Genomic DNA, 15,599 nt, shown 5'->3' on the forward strand with positions numbered 1-15,599 from the left:
AGGAATTAAAATCCTTCAAATATCGAAGTCGAAGGATTTAGGCCAGATAGTTCCATCGAACGATCAAAGGATAATTCCTTCGATCGAACGATAAAATCCTTCGAATCGAAGGATTTTAATCCAACGATCGAAGGAATATCCTTCAATCAAAAAAAGTTAGGCAAGCCTATGGGGACCTTCCCCATAGGCTAACATTGACTTCGGTAGCTTTTAGATGGCGAACTAGGGGGTCGAACTTTTTTTTAAAGAGACAGTACTTCGACTATCGAATGGTCGAATAGTCGAACGATTTTTACTACAAATCCTTCGATTTGAAGTCGAAGGTCGAAGTAGCCCATTCGATGGTCGAAGTAGCCCAAAAAAAACTTCGAAATTCAAAGTTTTTTTTACTTCGAATCCTTCACTGGAAGTTAGTGAATCGGCCCCTAAGTGTTGCTAGGCAGCTTGAGAGCAGTTTCTGGGAAATAAAGATCTGATGCAGAAGAGTCGGATATTCACATCCGGCAATCACTTCCTTCCAACCAGTTCATGTAGAAAGTCATCTGGGCTTGTTACAGGCAGAAAATGAAAGGCTGGAGAATAGTTTCTGATTATAGTAAAGCTGTTTTTCTGGTCTTAAAGTGATACTGATAACTGTCCATAAAATACCCAATTCTGCTCACATTGTTGGTGGTGTCATTTGCCTGTTATTAAATCAGACTGAATCAACCTCTATGTAATTACTTGCTGCGATAAATAATCCCCTTATAATATACACAAGCCATGAATATCCTGTAAATTGTATCCTTATAAACGTTGACTTGTGATGTCATCTGTTATAAATGGTGAGTAGTGATGTAATTTTTGTCTCACTAAAACTTGTGTATTATAATAAATAAAGTACCCCTTGAGTTCCATGACCTGTATAAAAACACTAGGCCTTCAGCTGAGATTCTAGCTATCTGTATAACAGAACATTCTGTCCCAGTAGCAGCAGTCCTGCCCTGCTTTATGGCAGCTGAGATTCTAGCTATCTGTATAACAGAACATTCTGTCCCAGTGGCTGCACAGATCTATCTGATCCCCATTGTAAGCAGCAGTCCTGCCCTGCTTTATGGCAGCTGAGATTCTAGCTATCTGTATAACAGAACATTCTGTCCCAGTGGCTGCACAGATCTATCTGATCCCCATTGTAAGCAGCAGTCCTGTCCTGCTTTGTGGCAGCTGAGATTCTAGCTATCTGTATAACAGAGCATTCTGTCCCAGTGGCTGCACAGATCTGATCTGATCCCCATTGTAAGCAGCAGTCCTGTCCTGCTTTATGGCAGCTGAGATTCTAGCTATCTGTATAACAGAACATTCTGTCCCAGTGGCTGCACAGATCCTATCTGATCCCCATTGTAAGCAGCAGTCCTGTCCTGCTTTATGGCAGCTGAGATTCTAGCTATCTGTATAACAGAGCATTCTGTCCCAGTGGCTGCACAGATCTGATCTGATCCCCATTGTAAGCAGCAGTCCTGTCCTGCTTTATGGCAGCTGAGATTCTAGCTATCTGTATAACAGAACATTCTGTCCCAGTGGCTGCACAGATCCTATCTGATCCCCATTGTAAGCAGCAGTCCTGTCCTGCTTTATGGCAGCTGAGATTCTAGCTATCTGTATAACAGAACATTCTGTCCCAGTAGCAGCAGTCCTGCCCTGCTTTATGGCTGAGATTAGAGAGAGAGAGAGAGAGAGAGAGAGAGAGAGATAGATAGATAGTTAGATAGATAGATAATACAGAGAGAGAGAGAGAGAGAGAGATAGTTAGATAGATAGATAGTTAGATAGATAGATAGATAGATAGATAGATAGATAGATAGATAGATAGATAGATAGATAGATAGAGATAGATAGAGAGAGAGAGAAAGAGAGAGAGATAGAGATAGAGAGAGAGAGAGAGAGAGAGAGAGAGTTAGGGACAAAATCAGTCCTGAGATTATATATTCCCGTCCTAATTAGTTTGTGCAAAGGTCTAGACCAGAAGAATGACACTGACACAGACTGTTCAGTATACAAAATGCTTCTTCTGCTTTATTCTAAGGCACAGAGAATTATATGGGTTAAGTGGGGTGTAGTCTGGCAGCTCCGGATATCAGATTTTTAGCAGCATAACCAATAGTCATAACAGAAATCATAATATGTCCTTATTCGGAATGCTTCTGCAGTCATCTTCAGGAAACAGGTGCAGAGTGGCACAAACCACTGTGACGCCTTCTTAGCATGAGCCTGTTGCTTCCTAGCTTATAGCCATATATGATATATGTTTTGCAAATAGCTGGGCAAGGAAATAAGTGAAAATGCACAGCATAACAGTAAAATAGACTTTTTAGTAAAACAAAAATCAATTATGGGGTAGCTGCTGTCTATACAGCGAGTACTGTGCATAGGTCCAATTAAACCAAGGTAAATATCAAAGACATGCACAGTTTCTCGCTTAAAAACATTTATTGGTGCATATTAACCACAAAAACTAACATGTCAATGTACAATTCACACACACCACAAAGCAGTGTCTCCCCCCCAGTCTGCCTACCTGTTGTTAGCCACACCCTCCTGACGCGTTTCGCGCTATTGGGCGCTTCATCAGAGGATCTGCCTACCTGTTGTCTGCCTACCTGTTGTTAGCCACACCCTCCTGACGCGTTTCGCGCTATTGGGCGCTTCATCAGAGGAAGCGCCCAATAGCGCGAAACGCGTCAGGAGGGTGTGGCTAACAACAGGTAGGCAGACTGGGGGGGAGACACTGCTTTGTGGTGTGTGTGAATTGTACATTGACATGTTAGTTTTTGTGGTTAATATGCACCAATAAATGTTTTTAAGCGAGAAACTGTGCATGTCTTTGATATTTAAAATAGACTTTTTACCTGAGAGACAATAAAGTAACACTGTTACCTGTCCTCCACAAGAGAGAGTCACAGCACCAGCTCATTTGACTTCTCTGCTATGTGAGTTATGCCGTGTCCCGGGTTGTGTTACTTTTACTTTCACTTTTCCTATATAAAAAGGCACCATCTCTCAGCTCTGCCATTACTCATCTCGGGGCATGAAGTGAGTTGGTTACTGGGAAGGAAAATGGATAAAATTACCCAACTGACAGATTTGATTAAAAACTTCAGCTTTGCTGACTGTGCCGCAGGCAATTTGGGCTACGACCGAGTCCTCCTCCAGCTCTTTGGGTTTTTGGGACACGGCAAATCCTCCTTCATCAACACCTGCAAGTACGTCTTGGAGGATGGGAAGTACCACAACTACACAAATTCAGAGATGTCACTAGGTGGTGACACTAAAGTCAGAATAACGTATCCGCTGACGGAAACAATGACCCTGGTGGATAACCGCGGCTGCTCCGTGATGAACGAATATGAGACGGCAGAACTATACGCTCAGCTTGGTAAGTCCATGGCTTATACTTTATACATCTCGCCACACCAATTCTTCATTCTCCTGTGCCCTCCCCCCAGTCACAGATAGTTTGATCTTCTGCACTGTAATCCAGTGATGTAGTTGATACCACAATGAGGTTCTTGGGAGGCAGCTACCAACCATATAAAGGCACAAGGCTGCAGGCTGAGTTATACAGGGAACTCTGAGTATCACTCATGTATTATAAGGGATAATGTACCCCCTACTGTAAATGATAAGGATATTAGAAGTCACTGAGGGGTTGTTCTGTGACCATATAAAGGCACAAGGCTGCAGGCTGAGTTATACAGGGAACTCTGAGTATCACTCATGTATTATAAGGGATAATGTACCCCCTACTGTAAATGATAAGGATATTAGAAGTCACTGAGGGGTTGTTCTGTGACCATATAAAGGCACAAGGCTGCAGGCTGAGTTATACAGGGAACTCTGAGTATCACTCATGTATTATAAGGGATAATGGACCCCCTACTGTAAATGATAAGGATATTAGAAGTCACTGAGGGGTTGTTCTGTGACCATATAAAGGCACAAGGCTGCAGGCTGAGTTATACAGGGAACTCTGAGTATCACTCATGTATTATAAGGGATAATGTACCCCCTACTGTAAATGATAAGGATATTAGAAGTCACTAAGGGGTTGTTCTGTGACCATATAAAGGCACAAGGCTGCAGGCTGAGTTATACTGGGAACTCTGAGTATCACTCATGTATTATAAGGGATAATGTACCCCCTACTGTAAATGATAAGGATATTAGAAGTCACTGAGGGGTTCTGTGACCATATAAAGACACAAGGCTGCAGGCTGAGTTATACAGGGAACTCTGAGTATCACTCATGTATTATAAGGGATAATGTACCCCCTACTGTAAATGATAAGGATATTAGACGTCACTGAGGGGTTGTTCTGTGACCATATAAAGGCACAAGGCTGCAGGCTGAGTTATACAGGGAACTCTGAGTATCACTCATGTATTATAAGGGATAATGGACCCCCTACTGTAAATGATAAGGATATTAGAAGTCACTGAGGGGTTGTTCTGTGACCATATAAAGGCACAAGGCTGCAGGCTGAGTTATACAGGGAACTCTGAGTATCACTCATGTATTATAAGGGATAATGTACCCCCTACTGTAAATGATAAGGATATTAGAAGTCACTAAGGGGTTGTTCTGTGACCATATAAAGGCACAAGGCTGCAGGCTGAGTTATACTGGGAACTCTGAGTATCACTCATGTATTATAAGGGATAATGTACCCCCTACTGTAAATGATAAGGATATTAGAAGTCACTGAGGGGTTCTGTGACCATATAAAGACACAAGGCTGCAGGCTGAGTTATACAGGGAACTCTGAGTATCACTCATGTATTATAAGGGATAATGTACCCCCTACTGTAAATGATAAGGATATTAGAAGTCACTGAGGGGTTCTGTGACCATATAAAGACACAAGGCTGCAGGCTGAGTTATACAGGGAACTCTTGAGTATCACTCATGTATTAGAAGGGATAATGTACCCCCTACTGTAAATGATAAGGATATTAGAAGTCACTGAGGGGTTGTTCTGTGACCATATAAAGGCAAAAGGCTGCAGGCTGAGTTATACAGGGAACTCTGAGTATCACTCATGTATTATAAGGGATAATGTAGCCCCTACTGTAAATGATAAGGATATAAGAAGTCACTGAGGGGTTGTTCTGTGACCATATAAAGGCACAAGGCTGCAGGCTGAGTTATACAGTTAACTCTGAGTATCACTCATGTATTAGAAGGGATAATGTAGCCCCTACTGTAAACGATAAGGATATTAGAAGTCACTGAGGGGTTGTTCTGTGACCATATAAAGGCACAAGGCTGCAGGCTGAGTCATACAGGGAACTCTGAGTATCACTCATGTATTATAAGGGATAATGTACCCCCTACTGTAAATGATAAGGATATAAGAAGTCACTGAGGGGTTGTTCTGTGACCATATAAAGGCAAAAGGCTGCAGGCTGAGTTATACAGGGAACTCTGAGTATCACTCATGTATTAGAAGGGATAATGTAGCCCCTACTGTAAACGATAAGGATATTAGAAGTCACTGAGGGGTTGTTCTGTGACCATATAAAGACACAAGGCTGCAGGCTGAGTTATACAGGGAACTCTGAGTATCACTCCTGTATTATAAGGGATAATGTACCCCCTACTGTAAATGATAAGGATATTAGAAGTCACTGAGGGGTTGTTCTGTGACCATATAAAGGCACAAGGCTGCAGGCTGAGTCATACAGGGAACTCTGAGTATCACTCCTGTATTATAAGGGATAATGTACCCCCTACTGTAAATGATAAGGATATTAGAAGTCACTGAGGGGTTGTTCTGTGACCATATAAAGGCACAAGGCTGCAGGCTGAGTCATACAGGGAACTCTGAGTATCACTCCTGTATTATAAGGGATAATGTACCCCCTACTGTAAATGATAAGGATATTAGAAGTCACTGAGGGGTTGTTCTGTGACCATATAAAGGCACAAGGCTGCAGGCTGAGTCATACAGGGAACTCTGAGTATCACTCCTGTATTATAAGGGATAATGTACCCCCTACTGTAAATGATAAGGATATTAGAAGTCACTGAGGGGTTGTTCTGTGACCATATAAAGGCACAAGGCTGCAGGCTGAGTCATACAGGGAACTCTGAGTATCACTCCTGTATTATAAGGGATAATGTACCCCCTACTGTAAATGATAAGGATATTAGAAGTCACTGAGGGGTTGTTCTGTGACCATATAAAGGCACAAGGCTGCAGGCTGAGTCATACAGGGAACTCTGAGTATCACTCCTGTATTATAAGGGATAATGTACCCCCTACTGTAAATGATAAGGATATTAGAAGTCACTGAGGGGTTGTTCTGTGACCATATAAAGGCACAAGGCTGCAGGCTGAGTCATACAGGGAACTCTGAGTATCACTCATGTATTATAAGGGATAATGTACCCCCTACTGTAAATGATAAGGATATAAGAAGTCACTGAGGGGTTGTTCTGTGACCATATAAAGGCACAAGGCTGCAGGCTGAGTCATACAGGGAACTCTGAGTATCACTCCTGTATTATAAAGGAAGAGGCAGACTAAATACCTTAATCTAGCTTGTGGGAATCTAAACTGACATTCTTCTTTAGAATAACTAACACTTAACTAAAGAAGTAGGTAGAAATGTTGTACATGATGTTTTGTACTTCTGTCCCAGCCCAAGGCAACCACAGCCCTTTAGCAGTAAAGATCTGTGTCTCCAAAGATGCCCCAGTAGCTCCCCATCTTCTTTTCTGCTGATTCACTGCACATGCTCTGTGCTGCTGTCACTTACTGAGCTTAGGGAGCCACTCACAATATACAGTACACATAGAATAGAAATGTCACAATATAAGGCTGATTAGTAATTAATTTCTAACCACATTCATTTTTAGGGTTTAGTTAAATTTTTGGTCTTGATTTCATTACCAAATGTTTATTAAATGTGTTTTTTTTCTTTGCTAGCCAACTTGTTGCCCCTGGATAAGGGAGTAGAGTGGAACCAAGATTTTGGGCTCGCTGACAGAATTGTGGAGGCGGAGTCAGTTGTAAAATCATCTGACTTTATCTACCCCATTTTTATATTCAGGTAATCAGCCTTGATATTATAATGATTACTGTACCATTGTGTTCTGGATCCTTAATTAGAAAGAAGCTTCATTAAAAATGTAAATTATTGATTCTTTTTTTTAAGGGCTTTTAATGATTTTTTTTGCTGTGAATATCAAACCTTCCATCTTGGTACGTAGCTGTTACGTTGGCTAGAGGGTTAAATTAGCGACACGTTTGCTCCTCCTTAAGGTGACCATACACTGCAGTAGTGATGTGCAAGTGGGCTCCACGGGTGCTCGGGTTGAGCCCTTCTTTCCTTTCTCCCTGCCCACAACCTTCCTGATCCGGCTCAAGCAGAGGCAACCTCTGGTTATACCCAAGTGCCTGTCCTGCCCCCTTTTGTGACATCATAGATGGGTTGGGCAGCTTTATAAATAGAGTTACCAGGGTCGCATAGGGTTTCAGGTTGGGAGGGGTCGGGTAGGTTTCGGGTTGGGAGAGGTCGGGTAATATTCGGGTTGGAAGGGGTTGGATAAGTTTTGGGTTGGGAGGGGTCGTGTAGGTTTGAGGTTGGAAGGGGCCGGGTAGGTTTTAGGTTGGGAGGGGTCGAGTTCGGGTTAGGAGGGGTTGGGTAGCTTTCAGGTTTGGGTGGGGTTCAAGTTGGGAGGGGTCGGGTTGGGAGAGGTCGGGTAATATTCGGGTTGGAAGGGGTTGGATACGTTTTGGGTTGGGAGGGGTCGTGTAGGTTTTGGGGTTGGAAGGGGCCGGGTAGGTTTTAGGTTGGGAGGGGTCGGGTTCGGGTTAGGAGGGGTCGGGTAGGTTTCAGGTTTGGGTGGGGTCGGGTAGGGTTCAAGTTGGGAGGGGTCAGGTAGGTTTTGGGTTGGGAGGTGTCGGGTAGATTTTGGGTTTGGAGGGGTCTGGTGTGGATTCTATTCTACTTGACCTGCACATCACTTCAGGGCAGATTTAAGCTGCCAAATGAGTGGATCTTATAGTGTATGGGCACCTTCACAGATCCCTTAAAGTGGACCTGTCACCCAGACACAAAAAGCTGTATAATAAAAGTCCTTTTCAGTTAAATATTTTATTAAAGCATTTATAATAGCTGTTGTAAACACATTTAAAAATCTCAATCAAATATTGCCTGCCCCTCCTCTGTGCCTGAGGCAGACAATTACTTTCACTTTCCCTTTGGCACTTCCTGGATGTCACTGCTCTCTCATTGTGTAGCCAGGACATGGGGATGGACATCAGGTCCCCCATTCTGGTGCACAAACAAGATTCTGAGATGATACAAGTCTTGTCTTAATAACAGTGTCCACAAAATGGCTCCTGCCTGCTTGTTATAAATATGAGTTCCCAGACTGAAGGAAACAAGATTGAAATCATGTATACAGTATAATTAAAGTTCATTTTGCTTGACTAATGTGATAAAATAGGATTTTGAATAATTTTTTTGGGTGATGGGTCCCCTTTAACTCTAACATAAATATCTAGAGATGCTGCCTTCATAGAACCCTGGAAACAATATGGCTGCAATCAGCTCTCCTTACGCCAAAACGCGAATTCCCACAATGCTTAGCAGAATCATAACTGTAACGATAAACGTAGTGTTAACTGGATGACTATGGAAGTTGCCATCTCTGCAAAGGGGGAGAGGATAAATGTCGGGGTGAAGAGAGAGCGGTGGGTTTCAGGATCTTTTTATAATAATTACATAAATATCATACTCTGCAGATTATTTTCCTGGGATCTCTTACTGCACAAAATGACCTTTTTCCATCTTATGGTTGGTAAAATAATTAATATTATTCAAGAGAAAGGGGGAGGAGTAACATAAAGTGACTCTTTTATGACTTTTTCCTCACTAATTTCCCTTGTGCTTTCTCATCTCTTTAGTGTAAATCAAAGACTGCCCCACCAGGAGATTACAATGATAAAGGAGTTGCTTGAAAAGGCCAGAGACCTGACAGGTATAGTATAGTGTGTGCTACGTGCTTCACGTGCCATAAAGAATATCACCTATTGTAAAGGAGAACTAAACACCCCCTAACACAAATTAGTGTTAAATTGCTCATGTAGACACTTTTGAAATTTAAATTTACTAGTTTTCAAGACATTACCAACTGCTACACTGTTTATATAATGAATTTGATACAGCAGTACCTCCTGCTAGAGAGTCCTGCAGTGGGTCAGGTACCAACGGGTACCCGTGGGTTACCGGCAAAAACCTGCGGGTTGTGGGTAGAAGTTCCGGGTGAGGGTATAGACGCGGGTCTGTGGTTCTTCGGGTTTGCTGGTCGCAGGTCGGCCACAGGTCTTCTCAATAGCGATTTTTAGTCCTTTTTTCTGATCACGCCTACTTCCGATGATGTCACTTCTGGTTTACAATGACAGCACTTCCTGATTCTTGATGGTCAGCGGGCCGCGGGTCTGGGTTGCGGATAAGGTACTTGCAGGTCAGGTAGCCGGTCCAAGCGGGTAAGAATGCGGGTTGCGGATTGCAGGTTCCAAAAAATGGACCTGCCCAGGACTCTACCTCCTGCAGTTTGGTTCGGCTAAATGACCAGTCATTGGAAACTTGGATACTTTAGATACTGTCGCGGGAAAACTGCATCAGTTACTAATTCTGCACTGAAATCTGAGCCAGTCAGTTTCCCAGGTGCCCTCAGTCATGTGACTTGTGCTCTGCTAAACTTCAGTCACTTTACTGCTGCACTGCAAGTTGGAGTTATATCACCCCGTCCCTCCCCAGCGGCAGCCTATCAAAAGAAAAATGGTAATCAGATAGCAGATACCTGACACCTCTGCTGAAGCTTTAGCTTGCCCCACCTAGTGGCAGACGTGAGAAAAACATGACCTAGGTCGTGGTAATACATATTGGGAAGGGGAGAAAAAACAGCTGTCAAAGCAGTTCCATCCTGAAGTGCTGGCTCCTTCTCAAAGCTCAGAATCAGACATAATGCACTAAGATGGCGCCTCCACAAAAATTGCCTTGATAAATCAGGAGCGAAACACACATCGGCACATAGAACTTTTATACTATTTAAATACCTATAAACTATTTGAATTTAGAACAGTTTTGTTTTTAGCAATATTTTAAACCACATTGTGGTGGAACAATTTTAGTCTAAAATTCATTGTTTTCTCTCTTCTCCTTCGTCTCTAAGAGTGCTTGGATTTGTGTTTTTTTAGGGTAGTTAGCTTCTCTAATTCAGATAGGGAAGGTACATTTGAGACCACAGTCCCTGATACTCTGCCTTCTCCATCTTTGTGGTGTCCCAGAAGTAGCCACAATACAGATAGTTCTTTTTGGGACAACTCCACCCTCTATGAATTTCCTTTTCCATGTTGCTATCAATGATTTTTAATATTGGGTATAATTAATTTGAATTGATTCATCCATCTCAACAGCACTTTAAATCTATGGAATTGTTCTTGGTTTAATAATTAAAGTGATCATCCAGTTCTATTAGCACACAGTCACTTTATTATTTAGATGAATTCATTTTTAATCAAATAGAAATTTTTGGCGCTTTATTGAAGAGTATTGCAACTAATATGAATTAACTTATTGAATTTCAGTAGAAGCACTAAGAAATTTTTCATATATACACCATAGACAAGTGGTAAATATTTTTTAATTTAAGTTGGAATTAATTGGTGGTAAAGTTAATCAATTATGGATTGAAAGTATTTAATGAACTCTGCATTAGTTGATTTAGAGCATATAATTAATTGATAGAGTTTATTAGTGGCTAAAGGACTTTTATAATAATTTCAATTATCATTCAATCGTCATTTGTTTAAAAGTTTTGGAAATATGGGATATCTTTACTCTTTTTTTTTTTTTTTTTTTTTAAAACTGAATTGATAGTGACATAGTCAGACCCCTGGTTCAATTCCACACGACAATCAAGGCAATTTACCAGTGGATGTAATTCTCTTTGTATCATCTTCCACAACAATATTACAACAAAAAAAATACATTTGTTGGTTCAAGAATAATCAGAATGGTAGAGGGAAATATTTGAAATGTAAATGCAAATAATTTAGAAATAAAAAGTAAACCCTAATAATCATGACTAGTGATGGGCGAATTTATTTGCCAGGCACGAATTCGCGAAATTTCATTTCCAATGGCGGCATCTATTCGGACACTGGTGACAATTAGTTGGATGCCAATGTGCGTCAAAAGTCATCAGCGTCTATTTTGGCTCCTGTGAATTGATGCCAGCATCGAAATTTGAGTTACGCAAATTTTTCGTCCATTTCACGAATTTCATGGCGAATCGAAATCGGACAAATTCGCCCATCACTGATCATGATAGAATCCCTAAGCTATTGAGCAGAGAAGCATCGATTCTTTTGATGTACTGTATGGATATAGGAACTAATCAGCTCTAGTTGTACTTAGCGAGTAAAGGTCCCCATAGACGCAAATATTTTTCTTTGGTGAACGACTGATTTTTTTGCAATCCAACCAATCTGTCAAATTATCGTGAGATTAGTAGGAATCAAACGATCGTGCATCCAACGATTTTTCACCCGCCACCTGTCAGAAAATTGATCTGCCAGGTTAAAAAAATTTCAACGTCCCCATGAAATCTATCTATATTTGCAGGGCCAAGCAGGCAGCTCCCCTCAGTTTTCCTGGCTTCAACTAGACAACATCGTTTGAAATGGTCTTTTTAGTTGATGGACAAATCGTACATTTAAACAATCGTTTCAAGATAATCTTAGGTCTCACGATACCGAAAAGATCTTCTAAAAATCTTAAAATCTAAATTAGCGGCTGTGTTAGGAGATAAAAACTGTGTCCTAGGTGTTGTGAGATAACACAATTATTTGTTCTTCCTAGAGATCTTTCCTACTGTGGTTCTAACCCATAAGACCGAGGGGGATCTGAGAGATATGAAGGCTAAGTTTGAAAACATGGGAGTGGAGAGAATCTTTGCCCTTGAAAATTTCACCCCAGAAGATCACATCAAAACCAGAGGGAGACACGAGGATGTGCTGGAGATTTTTTCTGAAATTATTAAAGATATTAAGTTCCACATGGAGAGAGCGAAGGATCCTCCGGAGCAAAAGAGAATAGAAAGGAAGAAACATTTGCTCAACATGGTTCATAAGAGGGAAATGGAAAAGAAAGAGGAGGAGATAGAAAGCCAGAGAATGAAAGAAAAGAGGTTGCAGAAAGAGATGGAAGACCTTCAAAGGAAGGCTGAACAGACAAAACAGGGGTGTTTAATAATGTAAGCCTGAGTGTTGCTGTCCAGGCCCCCCTGAATAATCTAGACAGGCAGAAAATGTGTGCCTGAGATATTTGTATAACATTTAATAGTAGAAGAAGTAATTTGCTGATATTCTGAGCAAGATTTTATACTGCTTGTTAGGGGCATTTCCTGGGCAAAATAGCTTTTCTCCTAATTCAGCTCCAGTTTTTTCCCCCCATAGACTTCAATAGAGTTTTCTGACAATATGTCTAGCCCCATGTCAGATTTCAAAATTGAATATAAAAAAATCTGTTTGCTCTTTTGAAAAACGGATTTCAGTGCAGTATTAACTGATTTGTTTTGAAAAAAAAAAACATTTTCCCATGACAGTGTCGCTTTAAGCATCTACTGTAACATCTAGGCTTGGAGCCAATAAAAAACAAGGAAGTAGACTCCTGTGTGTATTTTTTTTATTGATTTTTTAGTAGACTTAAGGTATAAAGATCCAAATTACATAAATATCTGTACTAAGACTTTTGCAACATTGTTTAAAATTGACAACAACATTTGTGAATAAGCCAGAGAATGGAATTTGTGTAGCAATGGTTTAACTGGGTCGCTGTGATCAGTGATGGGTGAATCTGTCCCGGTTTTCCTTGGCGAAAAATTTTGTGAAACTCCTAAAAAATCAGGAAACTCCTAAAAATTTGTGAAACGTATTGAAGTCAGTGGGCGTCAAAATGATTTTGACACGTGACAGTTTTTACGCGCAGGACAATTTTTACATTTGTTACTTTTTGGCCCAAATGCATTAAAGTCAACGGGCGTCAAAATTATTAAATCTTTTTGTCGCACCCAATTTATTCACATGCAAATTTTTGTAGCAGTTTTGTGAAACATTTTTCAGGTGGTGAAATGTGGAAATTCGCCCCAAATCCATGCCTGGCGAATAAATTCGCCCATCACTAGTTGTGATATCTCCATATCTCACATACAAAGAGGTAAGGCATCCCACAAAGTGGCAAGGGAAGTGGTTGGGAAGGGGTCGGTGGAGGAGCAACAGGACTTTTTGTTTAATCAAACGCCTTGAGAGCTTCTTTACTTTTATTATGCCCATATGTAGCTATAGTAGCACCAGGGCATAAGCTGCTGGGAGCTGTACCTCAGCCTCATGTTCTAAACAATGTTATCAAGAAGGACAGACAAACAGTTGTTCCTTTAGCAAAGCCATAGTGTCATCGGTTCAGCCATTGTGTGATCCTTCTCCTGGATCAGCCTCCATGTTAACTTTAGAGATTCTTAGAAGACATCAACTCCCCCAACATTCATCATGTTTGATCCCCAGAAGTAAATACCAGCATCAAACAGTATTTTAGTATTTATTATTTTTAACAAACATATAAAACATATCACAGTAACAATTAAAACAAATACATAGAGTTGCAGAGCCACATTGACCGTTATCAATTTACTTACCAAAATGATATCAACCAAATACCCTTGATAGGTTAAAATAACCAAGATGTTCTCTGCCAGCCATAATCGACTTTTCCTTTCCCCTCCCCCTCTACATATTGATATTACTGATTATCATCCATCCAAGTGCACCAGATCCTAACAAATGTATGTGGTATTCCTCTGGCTTCATAAGTAAGTTTAATAACTGGGAACATCTTTTTCTTACTAAATTCATCCATTGGGAAGCAGTAGGGGGATTAGATTCCACCCAATTAATTTCAATAACCTTTTTATTGAATAAAATAATAATGTTTTAATAATGTTTTACACAATATACGAGTTTCCTCCAATTTCCTCCATGATGCCAAGCAGGCAAAATTCTGGTGTAACAATATAAGGGATTGTAAGATCGTCATTCAAGGTTTTCATAATTCCTTTCCAGAATTCAGCAATCTCTGGGCATGTCCACAACATATGAAACAAATCAGCTAAAGGATCTGCCCGGATATATTTTACTTAACTTAGTGGAGTATAATAGAGCTGATGCTAAAGATTAGAACATTGTACAGGGAGTTGATATTTTCTTCCCACTGTTCATCTGTTAAAGATGGAATGATCCAACACCATTTGTCCAAAGCTACACAAGAGGGTGATGGAGAGAAATTCTGTAGCATCAAATAAGTTAGTTACCAATTTCTTAGAGTCCGTTTTCCTCAATATAGAATTAATGGGATACAGTTGGTACTCGACTAATATTCTGTGCCTTAGTATATTCCATAAATTGTACTTTCTTCAAAATATGTCCGAGTGTTTATACCCCATTTTAACCCAATATATAAAGTCCGGCATTGACCGAATAAGGGGGAAATAGGAGTTACCCCAACGGTGTGTCCGGCACCAGTAAATATGGAGCTAGTTTCAAAACTTTCCTAGACTTTTGAGCTCTGCTTTTAAACGAACAGTAACACCAAAAATAAAAGTGTTTGAAATGAATGACAATATAATGTACTGTTGTCTGGCACTGGTACAACTGGTGTGTTTGCTTCAGAAACACAACTATAGTTTATATAAACAAGCTCCTGTGTAGCCATGGGGGCTACACATTGTGCATCTCCTGGATACAATAAAGGCTTCATACTAGGCAACAACAACAGTGATGGGGAATTTGCTTTACCCCTAAGGAGAACTGTAGTGTTCCAATCAGGTGAAGGCCCCGTAGGAACGGATATGCAATTTTTTAATCCATCTAATTTCTGGAAAGCATGATACCGTATATACTCGAGACTTTTTTTAACCTGCCTAACTGCCAGTTGATCCAGAAGAAGACAAAAAAAAACCCAGCTGAAGACTCTCCAATTTGCCTCAGAGGGGGAAAAAATTCCAAGATGGCAATGGGACCAGTCCCTGGATCTATGAGCTATCTTCCATAACCCTGTATTCCCTCACTTGCTAAACACCATCCAACCCCTTCTTATACCTATCTAATGTATCAGCCTGTACCACTGATTCAGGGAGACAATTCCACATCTTCACAGCTCTCGCTGTAACAAACCCCTTCCCAATATTTAGCTGGAACCTCTTTTCTTCTAATCGGAATGGGTGACCTTGTGTCAGCTGGAAAGACCTACTGGTAAATAAAGCATTAGAGAGATTATTATATGATCCCCTTATATATTTATACATAGTTATCATATCACCCCTTAAGCGCCTCTTCTCCAGCGTGAACATCCCCAATTTGGCCAGTCTTTCCTCATAGCTAAGATTTTCCCTTTACCAGCTTAGTTGCCCTTCTCTGTACCCTCTCTAATACAATAATGTCCTGTTTGAGTGATGGAGACCAAAACTGTACGGCATATTCTAGATGGGGCCT

The 15,599-nt window shown here is 40.7% G+C and overlaps 1 protein-coding gene across 1 annotated transcript; it reads left to right on the forward strand.

The window, feature by feature from the left end:
- The first annotated feature begins 2,929 nt into the window (after window positions 1–2,929).
- LOC121398352 lies at window positions 2,930–12,723 on the forward strand. Its single transcript, XM_041577542.1, has 4 exons — window positions 2,930–3,412; window positions 6,969–7,092; window positions 8,955–9,028; window positions 11,917–12,723. Exons 1-4 carry the CDS (start codon window positions 2,974–2,976, stop codon window positions 12,312–12,314), a joined length of 1,035 nt encoding a protein of 344 aa, XP_041433476.1. The 5' UTR covers window positions 2,930–2,973; the 3' UTR covers window positions 12,315–12,723.
- The last annotated feature ends 2,876 nt before the right edge of the window (window positions 12,724–15,599 follow it).

This window comes from Xenopus laevis, chromosome 9_10L (assembly GCF_017654675.1).
Source record: "Xenopus laevis strain J_2021 chromosome 9_10L, Xenopus_laevis_v10.1, whole genome shotgun sequence".
In the NCBI taxonomy this organism is placed as follows: Eukaryota; Metazoa; Chordata; class Amphibia; order Anura; family Pipidae; genus Xenopus; species Xenopus laevis.